The sequence below is a fragment of the Capra hircus genome, chromosome 4 (assembly GCF_001704415.2).
Source record: "Capra hircus breed San Clemente chromosome 4, ASM170441v1, whole genome shotgun sequence".
In the NCBI taxonomy this organism is placed as follows: domain Eukaryota; kingdom Metazoa; phylum Chordata; class Mammalia; order Artiodactyla; family Bovidae; genus Capra; species Capra hircus.
The window spans coordinates 84843488-84862564 of NC_030811.1; the positions used below are offsets into that span (position 1 = coordinate 84843488).

General features: G+C 37.4%; 1 protein-coding gene across 1 annotated transcript in view; it reads right to left on the reverse strand.

The window, feature by feature from the left end:
* SEMA3D (semaphorin 3D) overlaps positions 1-19077 on the reverse strand; it is a 199840-nt gene that overhangs the window by 91816 nt on the left and 88947 nt on the right. The window contains exons 4-5 of the mRNA XM_005679075.3: positions 16838-16900; positions 4389-4508 (exon numbers count right to left, since the gene is read on the reverse strand). Coding sequence (XP_005679132.1) covers positions 4389-4508; positions 16838-16900 — 183 coding nt within the window. The remainder of the gene's footprint in view (positions 1-4388; positions 4509-16837; positions 16901-19077) is intronic.

Below are 19077 nucleotides of genomic sequence, written 5' to 3' on the forward strand. Positions count from 1 at the left end.
ATAATGAATATGGCCCCATGAGTTTGAGTGTTTCATAACAATGACAACACTACCATCCAGCAAAAAGACTGATGATTCAGCCTACAAATGCACTAGCAAAATTCAGCATTTCTGACATTCTCTCTAGAAGGCATATCTACAGAGCTATATCAGAACACACATGCAATTAAAAGGGATCATTCAGTGCCACTTATCTAGAAAGTAAGCAAAGAAGCAAAAGGGAGAGAAAAAAATTGATTATTTGGATTATTATTTTTGTATGATGTGACATTTCACGTCTTTTTCTTTTAAACAATACTAACAGTAACTACTGCCTTATTTAAAAAATAGCAATACTAATTTAAATAGCATGAATAATGATTGCTATTTAATAGTTTTAAGAAAATAAGTTTTAATACCTTAATTGTATTTAATGTTAATACATACTAACCATGAGCAGGAATTTCATGTACATTATCTCACTGAATTTTCACCATAAATGTAAAGACGTGGCTACTTTATGAATTCCAGCTTTACAAAAGGAATATTGAGAGTAAAAGGAAGAAGGATCTTGTTCAATATCACATAATGAATAAGAGGCAGAGGAAGAGCTTGAACTCGGGGCTGTCTCTAAAGTTCATGCTCTTAACAAATCTAACCTCAGGATTTCAAATTCATGGATTTAAAAATGTGCTGAAATTAATTTATAGACTCACCATGACCATGTAACATGATCAAGCTCAAGTATGTTTAGTTAGAACAGTTCAGCTAATGATAAGTTGTGATAGTGGCGCCTAGGCATGAAAAAAGTCCAATGAGAACACTTTTAGGGAATGTTTCCCAACTGTGGATGGGACTAGAGATATGTCAGGAAAAAACACCTACAGAACACAGCCCTTAAGAATGTTTAAATATCATTAAGGGCACATTATTCTCCACAGGTCAAACAGAACTGTTGACTCTAAAGCCTATAATGGGATGTTGTAAAGGGAAAAAGTAAACTGAATTCTGGTGTGCCAGAGATTATCGTAAAAAGCTAAAAAAGAAAACCCAAGAAAGTATCTGGGACAATGTCATAGTTGATGCAAAGTCCTAGATAAACCCTTATAATTGTACAGACTCCTGTTGTCAAAATGTAATATTTCATGAAATTCTCAAGATAAGCCCATAAAATTGTTATCTGTGGAAGCTAAGGACAAGGTCTCCCTTATAATCTCCTGGAGAAAGGAGAGAACAGGAAAGCAGGTTTCCTTGAGCCAGAGTCAAGGACACCAACAGGAAAATGATGTCAGAAATAAAGGCTGATACAATGGACTTCCTGAGATAAACTGAATTACATGACATTTTAACTTTTGAGACAATTTTAATTTTATAAGATTGGTCCCACCTAATTCATTACACAAAAAGCACCTGTCCCAACTACACACAGAGAAATACTGTTGAAATACAGACAGAAGAAGATAAGAATGGAAATTGTCATCATCACAACAACTAGGCAAAGTTATTGTTAATATGATATTAATTATGAATACTATTAATATTTAAATATGAGGTTTGCAGTAGCAAAGGGAGATTCCAAAGGAAAGAACATGTTTCCAAGCTAACTATTAAAAACCTATCAGGCACCCCCAGTATTACAGAGTAGACAGATAGATGGCAGACATTATTTTTAAATAAAGTTTATATACATACTTTGGAAATACTTGCCTTTTTACCTTTCTGTGTTCTTGCTGCCTAATACAGCTGAATATTAAGTGACCAGAATGGAGCAAGTGATATGCCAAAGCCCACGCAATCGTTTTCTTATTTTATTCTTAAAATAACTCTGTGAGTTACTATTATTATCATCATCCTTCTGCTGAATAAACAGAAGCTTAGAAAGTATATGCAGAAGGCCATGGAGCTGGTAAATGACAGGGGCCATAATTCAAACTCTGGCTCCCCATGTTCAAATTCTCAGTAGTTGTCAACAGCCCTGACTTCTGTCCTGAAATCCAGATCCAACTGCCCACTTGGCATGACCTAAAGAGCATTTCTCAAAAGCAGAATGTATAAAACTAACTCACCATTTTCCCCACAAATTTGTTACTTGTCTCACCTCAATAAATAACACTATTCTCCAGCTCATTGCCAAAGATAGAAATCTGGGATTCATTTCAGCTGCTTCCTCTTTCTTCTCGTTGCCCCCAACACAAAAGAGTGTCCCCCAAGAAGGGGGACTCTACACCCTTCTCTCCTCTATCTCTGTATTACTGTTCCCCCTTCTAAGTCATCTTAGAAGCAACCTTATCTATTTGAGAATGTCATGCCTTCCCTCTGAGCTGGACAGTGAATCCTGGGACTAATAACTCATTTCATAAGTGGACAGTCTTCAGGCAGTGTTGCCATACAATTACCTGTCTTCCTGACTAGTGAAAAACTCACAAGGCTTAATACCCCTGTTCACTTATAACTTTCTCATTCACAGAACCTGTAAGTTTGATGGCCCCAGGGCTTTTTGACAGTTTCAAGCTAAGTAATTAGCTCCTTCAAATTCCCTTTCAGTACTTGTGAGTTTTAGAAGTTAAAGAACATTATTTGCATCCCTCAGCAGGTTGGGAGTTTGGCCTTTAGCCCCAGGCCTCAAGATACATTCAAGCTGTGGGGCTATCTCATATAATTACACCCTATGCTATGAGCCACTGTTATATATTACCCTTCATCAAAGCCAGGCAAGAGAACATTATACCAGCAACAAAGAATGATGGATTCAAGTTGCCAAGTCTCCTAGTGGTTTAGAGATTTAACTATCAGGGTTGCTTTACTGTCAAACCATTGAGTCTGGGCTGGTTAGACAAGTTGGTTAAAGAGAAAAATTTACCCAGCCACAGTTATGGGTTTAATCTCTGCTTGAATCAGTTAAATCAATGCAAAGAAACCTGTACTATGAGCCCAGACTTTACTTTCAAACACACATCCAAATTTCCTTAAAATATGTGTGGTTAGTCACAAGAAGTATATACATAAACATAAGGATGACAGTGTAACCCATCAAGCTATACAAAGTAATGCTTTAGAGCACAGATTCTAAAGCTCAGATGGGCATGCTTGCTCTAGAGATAGACTGCTGCTGCTGCTGCTGCTGCTGCTGCTGCTGCTGCTGCTGCTAAGTCGCTTTAGTCATGTCCGACTCTGTGTGATCCCATAGACGGCAGCCCACCAGGCTCCCCCGTCCCTGGGATTCTCCAGGCAAGAACACCGGAGTGGGTTGCCATTTCCTTCTCCAATGCATGAAAGTGAAAAGTGAAAGTGAAGTCGCTCAGTCGTGTCCGACTCTTCGCGACCCCATGGACTGCAGCCTACCAGTCTCCTCTGATCATGGGATTTTCCAGGCAAGAGTACTGGAGTGGGTTGCCATTGCCTTCTCCTCTTCCTCCCTTGAAAAGTGAAAGTGAAGTCACTCAGTTGTGTCTGACTCTTTGCAACCCGGTGGATTGTAGCCTACCAGGCTCCTCTGTCCATTGGATTTTCCAGGCAGTAGTACTGGAGTGGGTTGCCATTTCCTTCTCCTGAGATAGACTACTTGGGTTCAATTCCTTGCTAGGCCATTTATCAGCTGGGTAATCTTATGCATGTTATTTCATTCCACTGAGATTCTATTTTCACTAATTTGCGAACGGGAGTTATAAAGATACAAACTTCATTAAGAGTGTTGTGAAATTCCAGAAACAATCCATGTAAAATGCCTGGCACAGTCCATGACACAAAGAAAATACTCTAGCAAATTAATGTTGATTAAACTATTGCAATATGTATGTTTCTCATTTATTGAAATGCTCATTGATAGATAGAATGCATTACTCCTAATTAATACTTCCTACATTTCCACTATGCAAATTTGGTCTGGCAGAAATAAGTCCAGTATGATAACAAATATGATAACTACTAACTATACAATTTTAACAAAATCATTAAAATTATCTATATTTAGTGTCTGCTATTGTAAACATATGCAACAGGTCAAATTTGTCGGATGGGAAAAATTAAGTTATTTAGAAGATACCATTCTGTCACAAGGTCTTACAGGAAACAAATCTTTACCAACAGCAACATCATAAATAGATCTAGTTATATAGGAAGCTCAAGAGGAAATAAAGCTGTACATAGAGCCTAGAAAACAAGTACTTTCAACATTTTACACTATTAATTTTCATCATGTCACTAGAAAACTTTTAATAGAAGAAGTTTTTATTAGGTAGATAAAGCAGATAATCAAAATGGTAATAATCTATTAAGTGGTTGGAAACATAAGTTCTTAGTTCATACAGAAAAAGATTCAATTTTTATATTCAAGTCTACTTATTTTATGTCATAGGCAGAAGTAATAAGCTATTATAGTAAATTGTTTTCATGCTATTTCACAATATTACCTCCTTGTAGATTCCAAGATCAATATATCCACATATTGGATGAAACGCTCCAGTTCCACACACATAAACGTGAGTTTTGTTATAGGGTTGAAGTACTCTGATGAAATTTGCACATTCTGTCTATTGGGCATAAAAAACATAAAAGCATTAGCATATAATTCAGGTATTTCAAGGTATCATTCATACCACCTGCTTTCCAAGTAGATTAATCATCAAAAATCAGTGCTAAAATAAAAAAGATTTATGAGAAATGCTTAACACTTGACTTAGCAAAGGAGACAAAACAAATTAGAAACTATGACTTGAAGCTTTTTTTGAAGTTTTATGGCTTTGAAGTAACCAGAGTACTAGAATGCACATTTCTACAGTAGGACTCAGTGGGACCTACAGAATGAATATATACAGAGTATGAAAAAGGTATCCATATTTACTTTCAAGAATTACCTACAGAACCAAACCCAAACCAAATATTATGTTCTGATGTTCCTTCATTTTCTGTCCCATATAGATCTTACTGTGTGCAGTTTCAACTGAATCAGCTACAGTAAACATAACACTTAACACAGATGTCTTCCTATATATTATTCCATTCTTATTTTCCAGAATGCCCTGCCACTTTATTTCCATTTTTTTCAATGTTACAGAGCCTTTACGGAGAAGGCAATGGCACCCCACTCCAGTACTCTTGCCTGGAAAATCCCATGGATGGAGGAGCCTGGTAGGCTGCAGTCCATGAGGTCGCTAAGAGTTGGACACGACTGAGTGACTTCACTTTCGACTTTTCACCTTCATGCATTGGAGAAGGAAATGGCAACCCACTCTAGTGTTCTTGCCTAGAGAATCCGAGGGATGGGGGAGCCTGGTGGGCTGCTGTCTCTGGGGTCGCACAGAGTCGGACATGACTGAAGCCAGCAACTGAGCCTTTAAGATTTTAAGTCCAGCTTATTCCAAGATCTTCTGTTTCTTCCATAAATATTTTTTGCTTTGCTTTGCTAAGTCACTTCAGTCATGTCCACTCTGTGTGACCCCATAGACGGCAGCCCACCAGGCTCTGCTGTCCTTGGTATTCTCCAGGCAAGAATATTGGAGTGGGTTGCCATTTCCTTCTCCAATGCATGAAAGTGAAAAGTGAAAGTGAAGTCGCTCAGTCATGTCCGACTTAGTGACCCCATGGACTGCAGCCTACCAGGCTCCTCCATCCATGTGATTTTCCAGCCAAGAGTACTGGAGTGGGTTTTTTTTATGCCATGTCAAAATTTTATGAGACTTAATATTTCTGCCTCTTTTCCAAATGCTTGGGCCGAAAAATATTCTTTAAAATGTGTATCTTTATAACTTAATTATTTTCTATCCCTGAACTGCTTGTAAATAGTGACTCCATTTTTCAGAATAGTCATTCTTATTATTTTCAATTCATCTTCTCTAAGCCATCCCTTATCTTTACATAATTACTGGAAATAATTTTTAACTAACTTCATGATTCTTGGACCCAAAGACTCCAAGAAAACACTGGGCAATAGTACGGTTTTATTTTAAATCACCTCTGCCTAGGAGACGGACAAGTGTTTACTAAGGAGGTTGGAAAACTATGAAATCACTGTGATTGAGAGAAAAGATCCATTTTCTCTTGACTGAATGGCCACAGGTCCTTCACCCATCAGGTCACTGTTGTCATTAGGGTTGTTAGGAGGAGAATATTAAAAAATAAAAAAAAGATAAAAACCAACTGGTAGGATGATTTTTTTAATTAAATAAATATTTTTAATGGCAGATGATAACTTAGCTGGTAGGATTATGATTGTTATGTGGATTAAAATAAAGACTATAACACTTAATAATTGCTTATCACATACTCTGATTTTGATCTATACAAAATAATGTTTCTCAGTGGCTGTTCTGATTTTCGAGGAAAGAGTGATTTCTGCATAGCTGTGGTACAGAGTTTCTAGTACCTAGTTCTCTTTTGTCCAGCTGGGTTAGCAATCTTTTATGTCTCAAGAATTTGTAGATCCCAGTGAATAAAACCTGCACATTCTACCCAGAAAAATGCTATAAAGAACTAACTTACTGAGTTTTCTGCTCTCTGCTCCCTTACAAACAAAGCAGTTGCTTAAGACTAAATGAGAGGACAGTATCAGTCAGTCCCTCAGTTAGCCATAGAATAGAAGGATGTTTATCATGTAGGGAGAGTCAGAATTCTCTAATAGCAGCAGGACAACTACATATGGTTACACATTTGTGCTGCAAAAATAGAAAGCCCTATTTTAGCATATGCAAATCATACTGTAGAATCCTTAATATCCTGAATATTTTCATACATTTAATATATGTTCTCATATAAGTATTATATGTAGATTCCTAAGAAAGGAAAATTTTATATTCATTGAGACAATTTATCTGGCAGACAATCTTAACAAAATCATATTATATGTTTCTCACCCTTCCATCGAGGTATCTGATGAAGAGAATTTATTTTTTATTGACACAAAAGCACTGTAGAAAACTAGCTTCATGTTCTTTTATATCATGTTAGACAATCACAAGTGAAAACTTAATTCAGAGAGAAAATTCACCCTACTAATGGTTTTGAACAAATGTCTCAGTAACATGAAATAAGCCAGGGCAAAAAAGAGTAAAAATGTAGACGATCATCAGATAAATTCTAATGATGGCTTCACTGGCAGGGTAAGAGATTTTAATATTCTCCAGCCTTCATCTTGCTCATTCATGTTCAGTGAAGGGACTTCTACTTATTAGCCTTTTCCCCACGAAGAGGCTTACGCAAGGGTAAAATCTATACAAGGAATAGTACACAGGGAGGGGAAAAGTGTAGATGGATATGCCTGGAGTGAGGTGGGATTGACTCACTGCTAGTAATTACATCATTTTTCAAAAGCTCTGTTTCACCAGAGTCATAGAATTTAGAGAAGAATGGTTATAGAGTGAATATTTATGTCCTCCCCAAATTTATAGGTTGAAACCCTAATGCCTCCAGGGTGATGGTGGTTGGAGATCAGGTTTTTAGGAAGTAAATAGCTAGAAGTCTTTTGGGAGTCCCTTGGAAAGTAAAGAGATCAAACTAGTCAATCTTAAAGGAAATCAACCAGAATACTCTTTGGAATGACTAATGTTGAATCTCCAATACATTGGCCACCTAATGTGAACAGCTGATTCATTGGAAAAACCCTAATGCTGGGAAAGATTGAAGGCAGAAGGCGAAGAGGGAGATGGAGGATGAGATGGTTGGATGGTACCACAGATATAACGAACATGAACTTGGGAAAACTCCAGGAGATGGTGAGGGACAGGCAAGCCTTGTGTGCTGCAGTCCATGGGGTCACAAATAGTCAGACACAACTTGGCAACTGAACAATTGCAATAGCCTTAGAAGAGGTCAGGAGGCTAGAATCCTCCTGATAGGATTCAGGCCTTTATAAGAAAAGACCAGGGCACTTGCTCTTACTCTCTCTGTCCTGTGCAGAAACCACCGGATGACGGCCACCTATGAGCCAAGAAGAGAATTTTCCCTAGAAACGAAGTCGGCCTGCACTTTGATCTTGGACTTCCCAGGCTCCAGAATTGTCAGAAATAAATGGCTGTTGTTAAAGCAGCCTAGTTTATGGTATTTTGTTATGGTAGCTCAAGCCGACTAACACAGTAATTTTACAAGAGTTTGAAATAAATATTTGTATAAAGAAATAAAACAACTGCCTTTCCAGATTATAAATTATAAAGTCTAAGAGATTAGAGACTGTGAGACACAGCACTGTTTAAAAAGGCAAATAAGACCCAGAGTGAAACATCACACACAAAGGAGATATAATTTGAGTGATGATAAAGAAAAACCTCTTAATCACACCTAAAACATTCCACATCCTTTAACTTTTCTGGGAGTACTTTATTAAGATGCAGCCAGCCCTGGAAAGTAACCCATTATGCTAGTTCCTGACTTGGTGAGATATTACCAAGGATTTGTTTATGAAATTCCTCCCTTCTCTCAGACTGGACTGCCATGGAATAGAACACTGTAGGGACAATCCTGAATTTTCTGACTCAGTTTACCCAAAAGTCAGTTCTGCCCAAAGTTTTCTGATTCATTGGAAGAAACCCTAATGCTGGGAAAGATTGAAGGCAGAAGGAGAAGAGGGAGATGGAGGATGAGATGGTTGGATTGTACCGCAGATATAACGAACATGAACTTGGGAAAACAGGAGATGGTGAGGGACTTGGGAAAACAGGAGATGGTGAGGGACAGGCAATCCTCGTGTGCTGCAGTCCATGGGGTCACAAATAGTCAGACACAATAGTCGATGAAGTTGATGGCAGGCAGTTCTCTAAGAAAACTGGAGGCAATGAAAAGACATTGGTTGCCTGAAGGAAAGAAATGTGGGAAGAGATTCTAAAAGATAAAGTCTCTTATTTCAAAGTTTGCCTAGGGTGGTTATTTCAGCCAAACACTAGTGCCTCAAGTGAAACAAAAGTCTTTCTCTTTTAATTTATAACATTTTTTAAGGCTCAAAGATTCTGTGTTTTCTTTTTGTGCACAAGTTTCATTAAGTTTTGCTTAAATAGCACGAGCAATAATTAACTTGATTTAATTCACTTAGCAACCTGCATAGCTACTAAGAGTGGTGTAATTCTGTGAGGCATGAAGAAAGAAAACTCTGAGAGGCAGCTTTTTTAATTTTCCCTGAAAGCTGACTAATTTATAGCTATTGCCATAATGGTAAGGGTTGTTGCACAGGATCAAACAATTCAACTCAGTGAGTGATATATTCAACCTTGGAGGAGAATTGAATTTCTCTTTCCTTACTATGCTTTTTACCTACTCTCTTTCCTACCTCCTCAACTCTCCACTATAAGACAGTCTGAAAAAGACAGAATTAAAAACAAGTACCAATCTTCTGGGCTTCCCAGGTTGCACTAGTGGTAAAGAAAACACCTGCCAATGCAGGAGACTTAAGAGAATTCGGAAAGATCCCCTGGAGAAGGGCACAGCAACCCACTCCAGTATTCTTGCCTGGAGAATCCCATGAACAGAGGAGCCTGGAAGGCCACAGTCCATGGGGTCGCACAGAGTCGGACAGGACTGAAGCAGCTTAGCACACATGCACACATAGTAGTAACGGCTCAGTGGTGAAAGAATCTGCCTGCTAATGCAGGAGTCCCAGGTTGGAAAAATGGGTTGGGAAGATCCGATGGAGAAGGAAATGGCAACCCACTTCAGTATTCTTAGCTGGGAAATTGCATTAGGGTTTTTTCCAATGAATCAGAAAACTTTGGGCAGAACTGACTTTTGGGTAAACTGGAGGCTACAGTCCATAGCGTTGCACAGAGTTGGACACGACTGAAGCAACTTAGCATGCGCACACACACACACCGGCTTGCTGATTTTTTCAAGTAATATTACTCATTTCAACATCTACCCTTATACACATTTCTTTCTGTTGTTGCTATTCATTCAGTCGCTAAGTCCTATCTAACTCTTTGTGACCCCATGGACTGTAGCCTGCCAGGCTTCTTACACCATGAGAGTTCCAGGGCAAGAATACTGGAGTGGGTTACCATTTCCTTCTCCCAGGGATCTTTCCAACCCAGGGATTGAACCCGTGTCTCCTGCATCGGCAGGTGGATTCTTTATGACTAAGCCACTAGTGAAGCCCCATACACATCCTTACACACATATATAGATGGATATTTAGCTAAATAAATAAAACAAATATAAAACTTAATACTTAGAGAAAAGACAAATACCTATTAGTCTATGTATTAACATCTATAACTTGTTTCCCCTTAATACTTGGAAAAATATTAGCAAAACGGAAGAACTTGTAAGTCCCTAATCTTATATGTAATTCAATTAAATCCAATACAGCTTTATATGTGTTTCTGATAACTGAATTGTAATCATTTATATTAATTTATTTAGGTGCTACATGAAAAGACACTTATGATTAAGAATCTGGTCAGTCTTTGTGTTTGGCATATTATGCAGAATACTGTGATCCTCAGTTTTTTTGATCATTTGCCACATGCCTATCATTGTGGCAAGAATACACAGAACTGTACAAAAAAGATCTTCATGACCAAGATAATCACAATGGTGTGATCACTCACCTAGAGCCAGACATCTTGGAATGTGAAGTCAAGTGGGCCTTAGAAAGCATCACTATGAACAAAGCTAGTGGAGGTGATGGAATTCCAGTGGAGCTATTTCAAATCCTGAAAGATGATGCCGTGAAAGTGCTGCACTCAATATGCCAGCAAATTTGGAAAATTCAACAGTGGCCACAGGACTGGAAAAGGTCCATTTTCATTCCAATCCCAAAGAAAGGCAATGCCAAAGAATGCTCAAACTACTGTACAACTGCACTCATCTCACATGCTAGTAAAGAAACGCTCAAAATTCTCCAAGCCAGTCTTCAGCAATACGTGAACCGTGAACCTCCAGATGTTCAAGCTGGTTTTAGAAAAGGCAGAGGAACCAGAAATCAACATCCACCCACATCTGCTGGAAACATCCGTTGGCAACATCATTGCCAACATCCGCTGGACCATCAAAAAAGCTAGAGAGTTGCAGAAAAACATCTATTTCTGCTTTATTGACTATGCCAAAACCTTTGACTGTGTGGATCACAATAAACTGTGGACAATTCTCAAAGAGATGGGAATACCAGACCACCTGACCTGCCTCTTAAAGAAACCTATATGCAGGTCAGTAAGCAACAGTTAGAACTGGACATGGAATAACAGACTGGTTCTAAATAAGAAAAGGAGTACGTCAAGGCTGTATATTGTCACCCTGCTTATTTAATTTATATGCAGAGTACATCATGAGAAATGCTGGGCTGGAAGAAGCACAAGCTGGAATCAAGATTGGCAGGAGAAATATCAATAACCTCAGATATGCAGAAGACACCACCCTTATGGCAGAAAGTGAAGAGGAACTAAAAAGCCTCTTGAAGAAAGTGAAAGAGGACAGTGAAAAAGTTGACTTAAAGCTCAACAGTCAGAGAACGAAGATCATGGCATCTGGTCCGATCACTTCATGGGAAATAGATGGGGAAACAGTGGAAACAGTGTCAGACTTTATTTGGGGGGGCTCCAAAATCACTGCAGATGGTGATTGCAGCCATGACCCAGAGAGATGTTATGGGGAGGGAGGTGGGAGGGGGGTTCATGTTTGGGAACGCATGTAAGAATTAAAGATTTTAAAATTAAAAAAATAAAAAAATTAAAAATTTAAAAAAAAAAAAAAGACGCTTACTCTTTGGAAGGAAAGTTATGACCAACCTAGATAACATATTTAAAAGCAGAGACACTATTTTGCCAACAAAGGTACATCTAGTCAAGGCTATGGTTTTTCCAGTGGTCATGTATGGATGTGAGAGTTGGACTCTGAAGAAAGCTGAGCGCTAAAGAACTGTTGCTTTTGAACTGTGGTGTTGGAGAAGACTCTTGAGAGTCCCTTGGACTGCAAGGAGATCTAACCACCAGTCCATCCTAAAGGAGATCAGTCCTGGGTGTTCATTGGAAGGACTAATGCTGAGGCTGAAACTCCAATACTTTGGCCACCTGGTGCAAAGGGATGATTCATTGGAAAAGACCTTGATGCTGGGAGGGATTGGGGGCAGGAGGAGAAAGAGACGACAGAGGATGAGATGGCTGGATGGCATCACTGATTTGATGCACATGAGTTTGCGTGAACTCCAGGAGTTGGTGATAGACAGATAGGCCTGGTGTGCTGTGATTCATGGGGTCGCAAAGAGTCGGACACGACTGAGTAACTGAAATGAACTGAACTATCATTGTGGTACATCTTAGGTTTGTCAGGTAGACCTCTGTTAAAATTCAGTCTGCAAAGATGTTTCGGTCTTATAATATTAAAAAATTTCAATATGTTGTTAACACTTCAGAATAAGTATATGAAAATCCAGATATCACATTTCTCTCAAAAGTGATTTAACAACAACAAAAAAAATCTAACAGATTTCTACCACCTATGGTAGAAAGGGAAAAAAAATAATTAAAGGAAAAAAATTGAGAGATGTGCCTATAAAAGTCTAAATACCTAATAGGAAAACTAGGAAAGGACGTTTTTTACATGAGTGTGACACAAAGTAATCATACATGAATATAAATTTTAATTTTACAAATAGATAAGATATTTAGTGCTTATAGTAATGAACGAACTTCAAGCTAAAAGCAATAAAAATAATTTTGTTTTTGTTGGCAAAAATTAAATATATTTATTTCATTCATTAATGTATTAATGGTGGACATTAACCGGCCCCGTGGTTAAGCATTAAGTATATGTTGTATACAATACAACATATACTTATACAATGTTGTATACGCCTTCTCTAGCGATCCGAGAGGGAGCCTTGGGGTACCGGACCCCCCAGCCGCCGCCCCTCCCGAGTGCAGCAGTGGCCACCGTGGCGACTGCCGGAGCACGTGGGCAGAGCAGAACTCCCCCGCCCTCCGCGGGAGGGGAGGGAGTTGGGTGCGCCGGCCCCGCGGTGGGCATTAAGTATATGTTGTATACAATATTAGCAAGGGTATTGGGAAACATACCCTCTTAAGAGCAGGTACTGCTAATTTAAGTATAAGAAGCTTAAACTTTCTGGAGGGCCATTTTACAATGCATAAAATATTTTATATCCTTTGACCAGTAATTCTACCCAATAACCAAAGATGTTCACAATATTTATATATGAGGTTTCTCATGTGTGGCATCATTTACAATAGTAAAAACTGGATATATATCAAAATTCTAACAATAGGGGATTGATGAAATAATATATAAAGGAATGCAGTGCAGCTATTAAAAGTAGTGTCATAAAAAGGAATTTAATGACATGGGAAAATGCTCACGGCAGTCTGTGAAGTGAAAAAAAAAATGTTTAAGGGACTATGTATACAATGATTTCATTCTGAAAAATAGTAAACAGATAAGATAGAAGAATAAACATCAAAATGTCACCAGCTATCTCTGGGTAATGTTCATGGGGAAAGAAATATTTACAGTGAATCTATATAGTTTTCAAGCTTTCTGCAATGAACACTTTGTTTTACTTTTAGATGTTCTTTAAAATGGAAAGTAAATGTAATCAGAGAACTTTAGAGACGGAAGATCCTTTAACTCTATGCAGTGTCTCTATTGACAAGGTTGTGTGCCCTGATAGTTAAGCTGACGAACAGCCCCGGCTGCCCACACCCCATCCATTCTTTTGCCAGGACTGAGCTGTTTACCCCACTTATCTTTGCCGGACCAGCCATTTCTGTAGTGACCTTCTGTTGAATAATATTCTAAACAGAAACAAAATAGACCAAATAGTGTCTGTCGCCTATTCCTTCCCTGCATTAAAACTGGGGACTGTACTCAAGCAAGAAGACTAGTTCTCTTTTGTATCCTGTTCTACCACCCCCTCTGCACACCAACTAGCTAACTTTCATTATGGTAAATAATTCACTATTTTTCAGTTATATAGTACCTTTGTGTAAAGGGACAGTCTTTCTAAACACTTGTTAATTCTCAATACACTCTTGGGAAATAGGTAAAAATTACTAGAGAAGGGAGAGAGAGGGTAACGCCAAAGGTAGTAAGAGATGATAATAAAACCACATACTAGTCTCAGTTTTCTGTTGACCAAAATCTATGTAATGATGTAAAATGAGGATCTGTGTTATGGTGATAGTGAAGAAAGAAATGATTTGAGGGATTCAGTTTGTAGACCTTACATATAAAACTCAAATCTTCATGTGTAGATTATAGCATTTCATAAGAGCACAGATTGTGGGGCAAGCCTTCTTGATTTAATTCCTGGCCTCACTATTTACTGAATACATAATATAGGCAAGTCAGTTAATTGTTCTTGTTTCAGTCTTCTCATATGGAAAATGAGGAATAATAATAAAATCTAATATATTGTCTTAAGGATTAATCAAGATTATAGATATAAAGCATTGAAAGCAGTTCCTGGAACATGGTAAGTACTATAAATATGTTACCTATTCTTATTAACTCTAAAATATAATATTATTTTAAAGGGACAAATTAAAAAAGGAGACAGACACTTTTATTATTCCTACATACTTCAACAGTAAACTTTACTGACTTCAGTAAAAACAGAAAAGCTCCCCAAACCTCTAATCCTAGGTTAACAGTAGGTGTTAGAGGTGATTATCAGTTCTCAAATACAATTGAATTGGAAGAATAGATTCCATATACTGGTTCTTATGTGCTATCTAGGACACTACCATCAAAAAAGTTTATCACTCTTTACTTTAACTTAATAAGAGGGGCAACTGAGTTACTATATAACTGGAATTAGTGAACATACTGAAATGAGAACACGGACACAATTAAAACCTTCACTGATTTTCTGACCTTGAGAGCTTATCCCTCATCTATTCCATGGGAAAACTGACACTATTTCATTGTAGCACATTTAAAACAGCCTTTTCCTTCTTGCCTCTTCATCAGACACTCAATACTAGTGAAATACAAACCATTGAAATGTTCACACTGTTTATGATAAGCTTCTATTGTTATGCAACAAAATGATTTTGAAAAACCATAACCAAAGCATCTATTTTCCCCATGAGTTAAAAAAAGTACTGTGGCTTTTTCAGACCTGGGCACCTGCTCCCAGGGTACCTGACACTGAACAGGGTGAAGAAATTAGAGACATGAAAGGAAGAATATATTCTAAATTAGTTTAATCTCTTTCATTTCTAGTAAAATAAATATAAAAATGTTTTCCTGTTGCATTTGAAACAAACACTCCCTGATATATTTCTGCTAATATTAGGTGCCCGAAAAGATCACATTTAACACTGATTGAATACAAAATCAGGCATAACCAAAAGTTTCTTTCATTTTGATTATTTTGTTTTGTAGGACAATCGTCCCTCAGTATCCTCAGGGAATTGGCTCCAAAACCCTAACAGATATAAGAATCTGAAGATGCTCAAGTCCTTTATATAAAATGGCAGAAAAACCTCTACATATCTTCCCATATACTTTCTCTCTAGATTACTTATAATACTTAGTACTATGTAATGATACATAAACAATTGTAAATGCAATATAAACAATTGTAAATACAATGTAAATACTATATAAAAGTTGCCAGAAGGCAGTAAATTCAAGTTTATTTTTTTGAAACTGTCTGGAATTTCTTTTTTGAAATATTTTTGATCCATAATCGGATATATGGATCAATATAACTCAAGAATATAACTATACATATTTAGGCTCTTAATAAATACTTGTTGAGTAAATGAATGAACAAATGAGTGAATAAGTCAGTTGTTATGAGGCTTCCCTGCTGGCTCAGATGGTAAAGAATCTGCCTCCAGTGTAGGAGACCTGGGTTCAGTCCCTGGGTTGGAAAGATCCCCTGGGGAAGGAAATGGCAACCCACTCCAGTATTCTTGCCTGGAGAATTTCACAAACAGAGAAGCCTGGTGGGCTACAGTCCAGACACAACCGAGCGACTTTCACTTTCATTTTTCACTTTGGATTGGTAGGCTTCTAAGCTTCCCCTTAAATTTATTAAGCAACATGTCATGTTGCTTTATCACAATATTAAAGTGAGACATTTTTAATCTAGTTATGCCATCATACAACACACACTACTTGCTGTTATTAAATAAAAGGGTACTTCTCAGCTTAATATTTTTGGGTTATAGTGGTGAGGGGAAACATTCCAGAAGATGCAAAGGAAGCCTCACGATGTCCATGCTTTTGCCCAAAGTTGGAACTTTGTCATCTCGAGTTATATTCAGGGGGTGACTTATTTTTCCAAAGAAAAGCAATGCTCCCTATCATTACAATGCAAGAAGTCAGGGCAGAATACAGAGAATTTGACCTGAATCAGAACTTTCAGATGAGAAGAGGTGGTCAAAGCCTTAGCATCTCAGGAGCTTAAACAGGCAACACAATTGGACAGAGCAAGCAAGACAATCGATCTTTCTTAGTATCTCTATAATGCCTACTTTTGAAAGAATTCTTGTAGTTATAAGTTTAATTTCACCCAAAATTAAATATCAAGTGTGTGTTTGTAATGCTACAACAACTGAGGATTTTGTGTGCATTCACAAAATACACGGATTAGATAAAAATACACAATTCTAGAAATATAGTATTTCCTGATAGTTTATTTTTAAATATTTTAAATGCATTTTTGGTATTTTTTTGTGAAGAAAATACAATCAGAATTAACACTTTAGAAAGTGCAGTATTTCTAAATTTCTGAGAATAATGTCATTCATTTTGGCAAAGTAGAAATATTTTATACCATATTAATCTTTACACAGACTATTAGTGTGGTTGTAAAAATAATACACTAATGCCATTCATTCAATAAAATTTAATATAAATATTTGCTATCATATCAGTACCAGTTTAACAAAGATATTTTTTAAAGTCTCATACTTACATTGGCATCTTTCCCAGCTAATTTACACAATTCCACCCGTTCCTTTGCAGCAGGCCAATAAATCTGTAAAACATTTCAAGGTGTGTTAGAATCTGAATATTTAAAACACCCTACAATTCTAATTAGGAAAGGGTGTGAAATTAAAGAGTGGGTATCAAGCCAAAAGCATATTGTTAGCTATGATTTAAGAATTTTGAGATTTAAATATTTTCTAAAATCATTCTAAAAAGATTATAAGAAAAAACTGTCAGAAACATTCATTTCTATCTGTCAATATTATAATTTCTTCTGAAATGTATTTAATAATAGATAAATCATGTGGTATAACTTCTTATTGTGACTTCAACAGAACTTCAGGTTAGCATTTGCTATAGTTAAGAGATTCTTTTTAGCCTGTTTTTCCTCTGTTTGCTCAGAGCAGTAGTGCACTATAAACATTCAATGAGGTGTGAGAAACGGCTCTCTGTCACAAGCATAATTTATCACTTCAAGTCAAAGACCAGTGTGAAATTGTTCATAATATTTAACACATATAAAACTGAGACACATCTTTCATTTAGTTAAACATTAAAATAGGATGATAAGCATTATCTTATTTAAATCTTTCAGTGACCTTTAAAATAGCTATGCTTATTCTCACCATTTTGGGGTCAGAAAATTTCTTCATATAGTCATTAAACAACAAGTCGAGGGCATCAGACTGGTTTGCAACAGAGCCAAAGCATGACCCAAAGTCTGTGCCTTGAACTGGGAGGGGCAGGGGGCGGTCTCAAACACTACATAATAAATATTATTTGAGCAAATGCATACAGACAAAGGCAGTAGGCTCCTTGATTGATCACTTTTAATCAGCTTGAACAGTCCTGAATTTACCACAAATAATTTGTCTTGTTTTTAATGAACTTTAGAAGTTCTTCCAGGAAGTTTTTTAAAATAAAGCCTAAAACTGTTGTAATACTCCATTAGCTTACAGAAAGAATTGCTCTTTGTTAAGCTATAGGCAAGAAGAAACAAGAAAGTCAAGCTCTGAGTAGCTTATATGTTCCAAGAGTTCCTGACAAACTTTCATTATGTTTCTCATCAATGTTAGCAGAAAATATTTTAATAGGTGAGGAAAAAGGAAAATATCCTGAGGGAATACACTGAAAGAGACTTGTTAAACCTGGAATTGAACAAATGATTTAGAAGTCACTAATGTTTATATGATATTATATTCATAGTCAGATATCAGGGTTTTATATTTCTGAACAAAGAGAACATAGAATAGCACTTATATTCTTTGAATAGATGTATATGATGTAATTACTGTGATTTTTAAATAAAGCAAGGTTGTTCGTTTAGAGCATTTTAAAAAAAAATTTTGGCCACATCAGATGGCATGTGGGATCTTAGTTCCCTGACAATGGATTGAACCCAAGCCCTCTGCATTGAAAGCCCAGAGTCTTAACCATTGGACCACCAGGGAAGTCCTAGAGCATATTTTAACAACTACAAATCTAACGAAAAAGAGTGCACAGATATGGTTGTTGATATAGCAGCAGGCTCAGGTGACCAGCTAACATGGATGTGGCTCACAATAAAGACATAAAGATGCTGTTTGTCCAGAAATGGTTTAAAACACATTCACGTGATTTTGAACAATTGTTCAGATGCCCAGTTGTGTCTAACCCTTTGCAACCCCGTGGACTCCAGCACTCCAGGCCTCCCTGTCCCTCATCATCCCCCAAAGTTTGCCCAAGTTCATGCCCATTGCATCCATGATGCCATCCAGCCATCTCATCCTCTGACACTCTCTTTTTCTGCCCTCAATCTTTCCCGGCATCAGGAACTTTTCCAGTGAGTCAACTGTTCACATCAGATGACCAAAATACTGGAGCTTCAGCTTTATCATCAGCCTTTCCAATGAGCAGTCAAGGTTGATTTCCCTTAAGATTGACTGGTTTGATCTCTTTGCTGTCCAAGAGACTCTCTGGCACCACAATTTGAAGGCATCAATTCTTTGGTGCTTTGCCTTCTTTGTGGTTCAGCTCTCACAACTGTACGTGACCACTGGGAAGACCATAGCCTTGATTATTCGGATCTTCGTTGACAAAGTAATGGCTCTGCTTTTCAATACACTGTCTAGGTTTGTCATAGCTTTCCTGCCAAGAAGCAACTGTCTTCTGATTTCATGCCTGCAGTCACCATCTGCAGTTATTTTAGAGCCCAAGAAGAGGAAATCTGTCACTACTTCTCCCTTC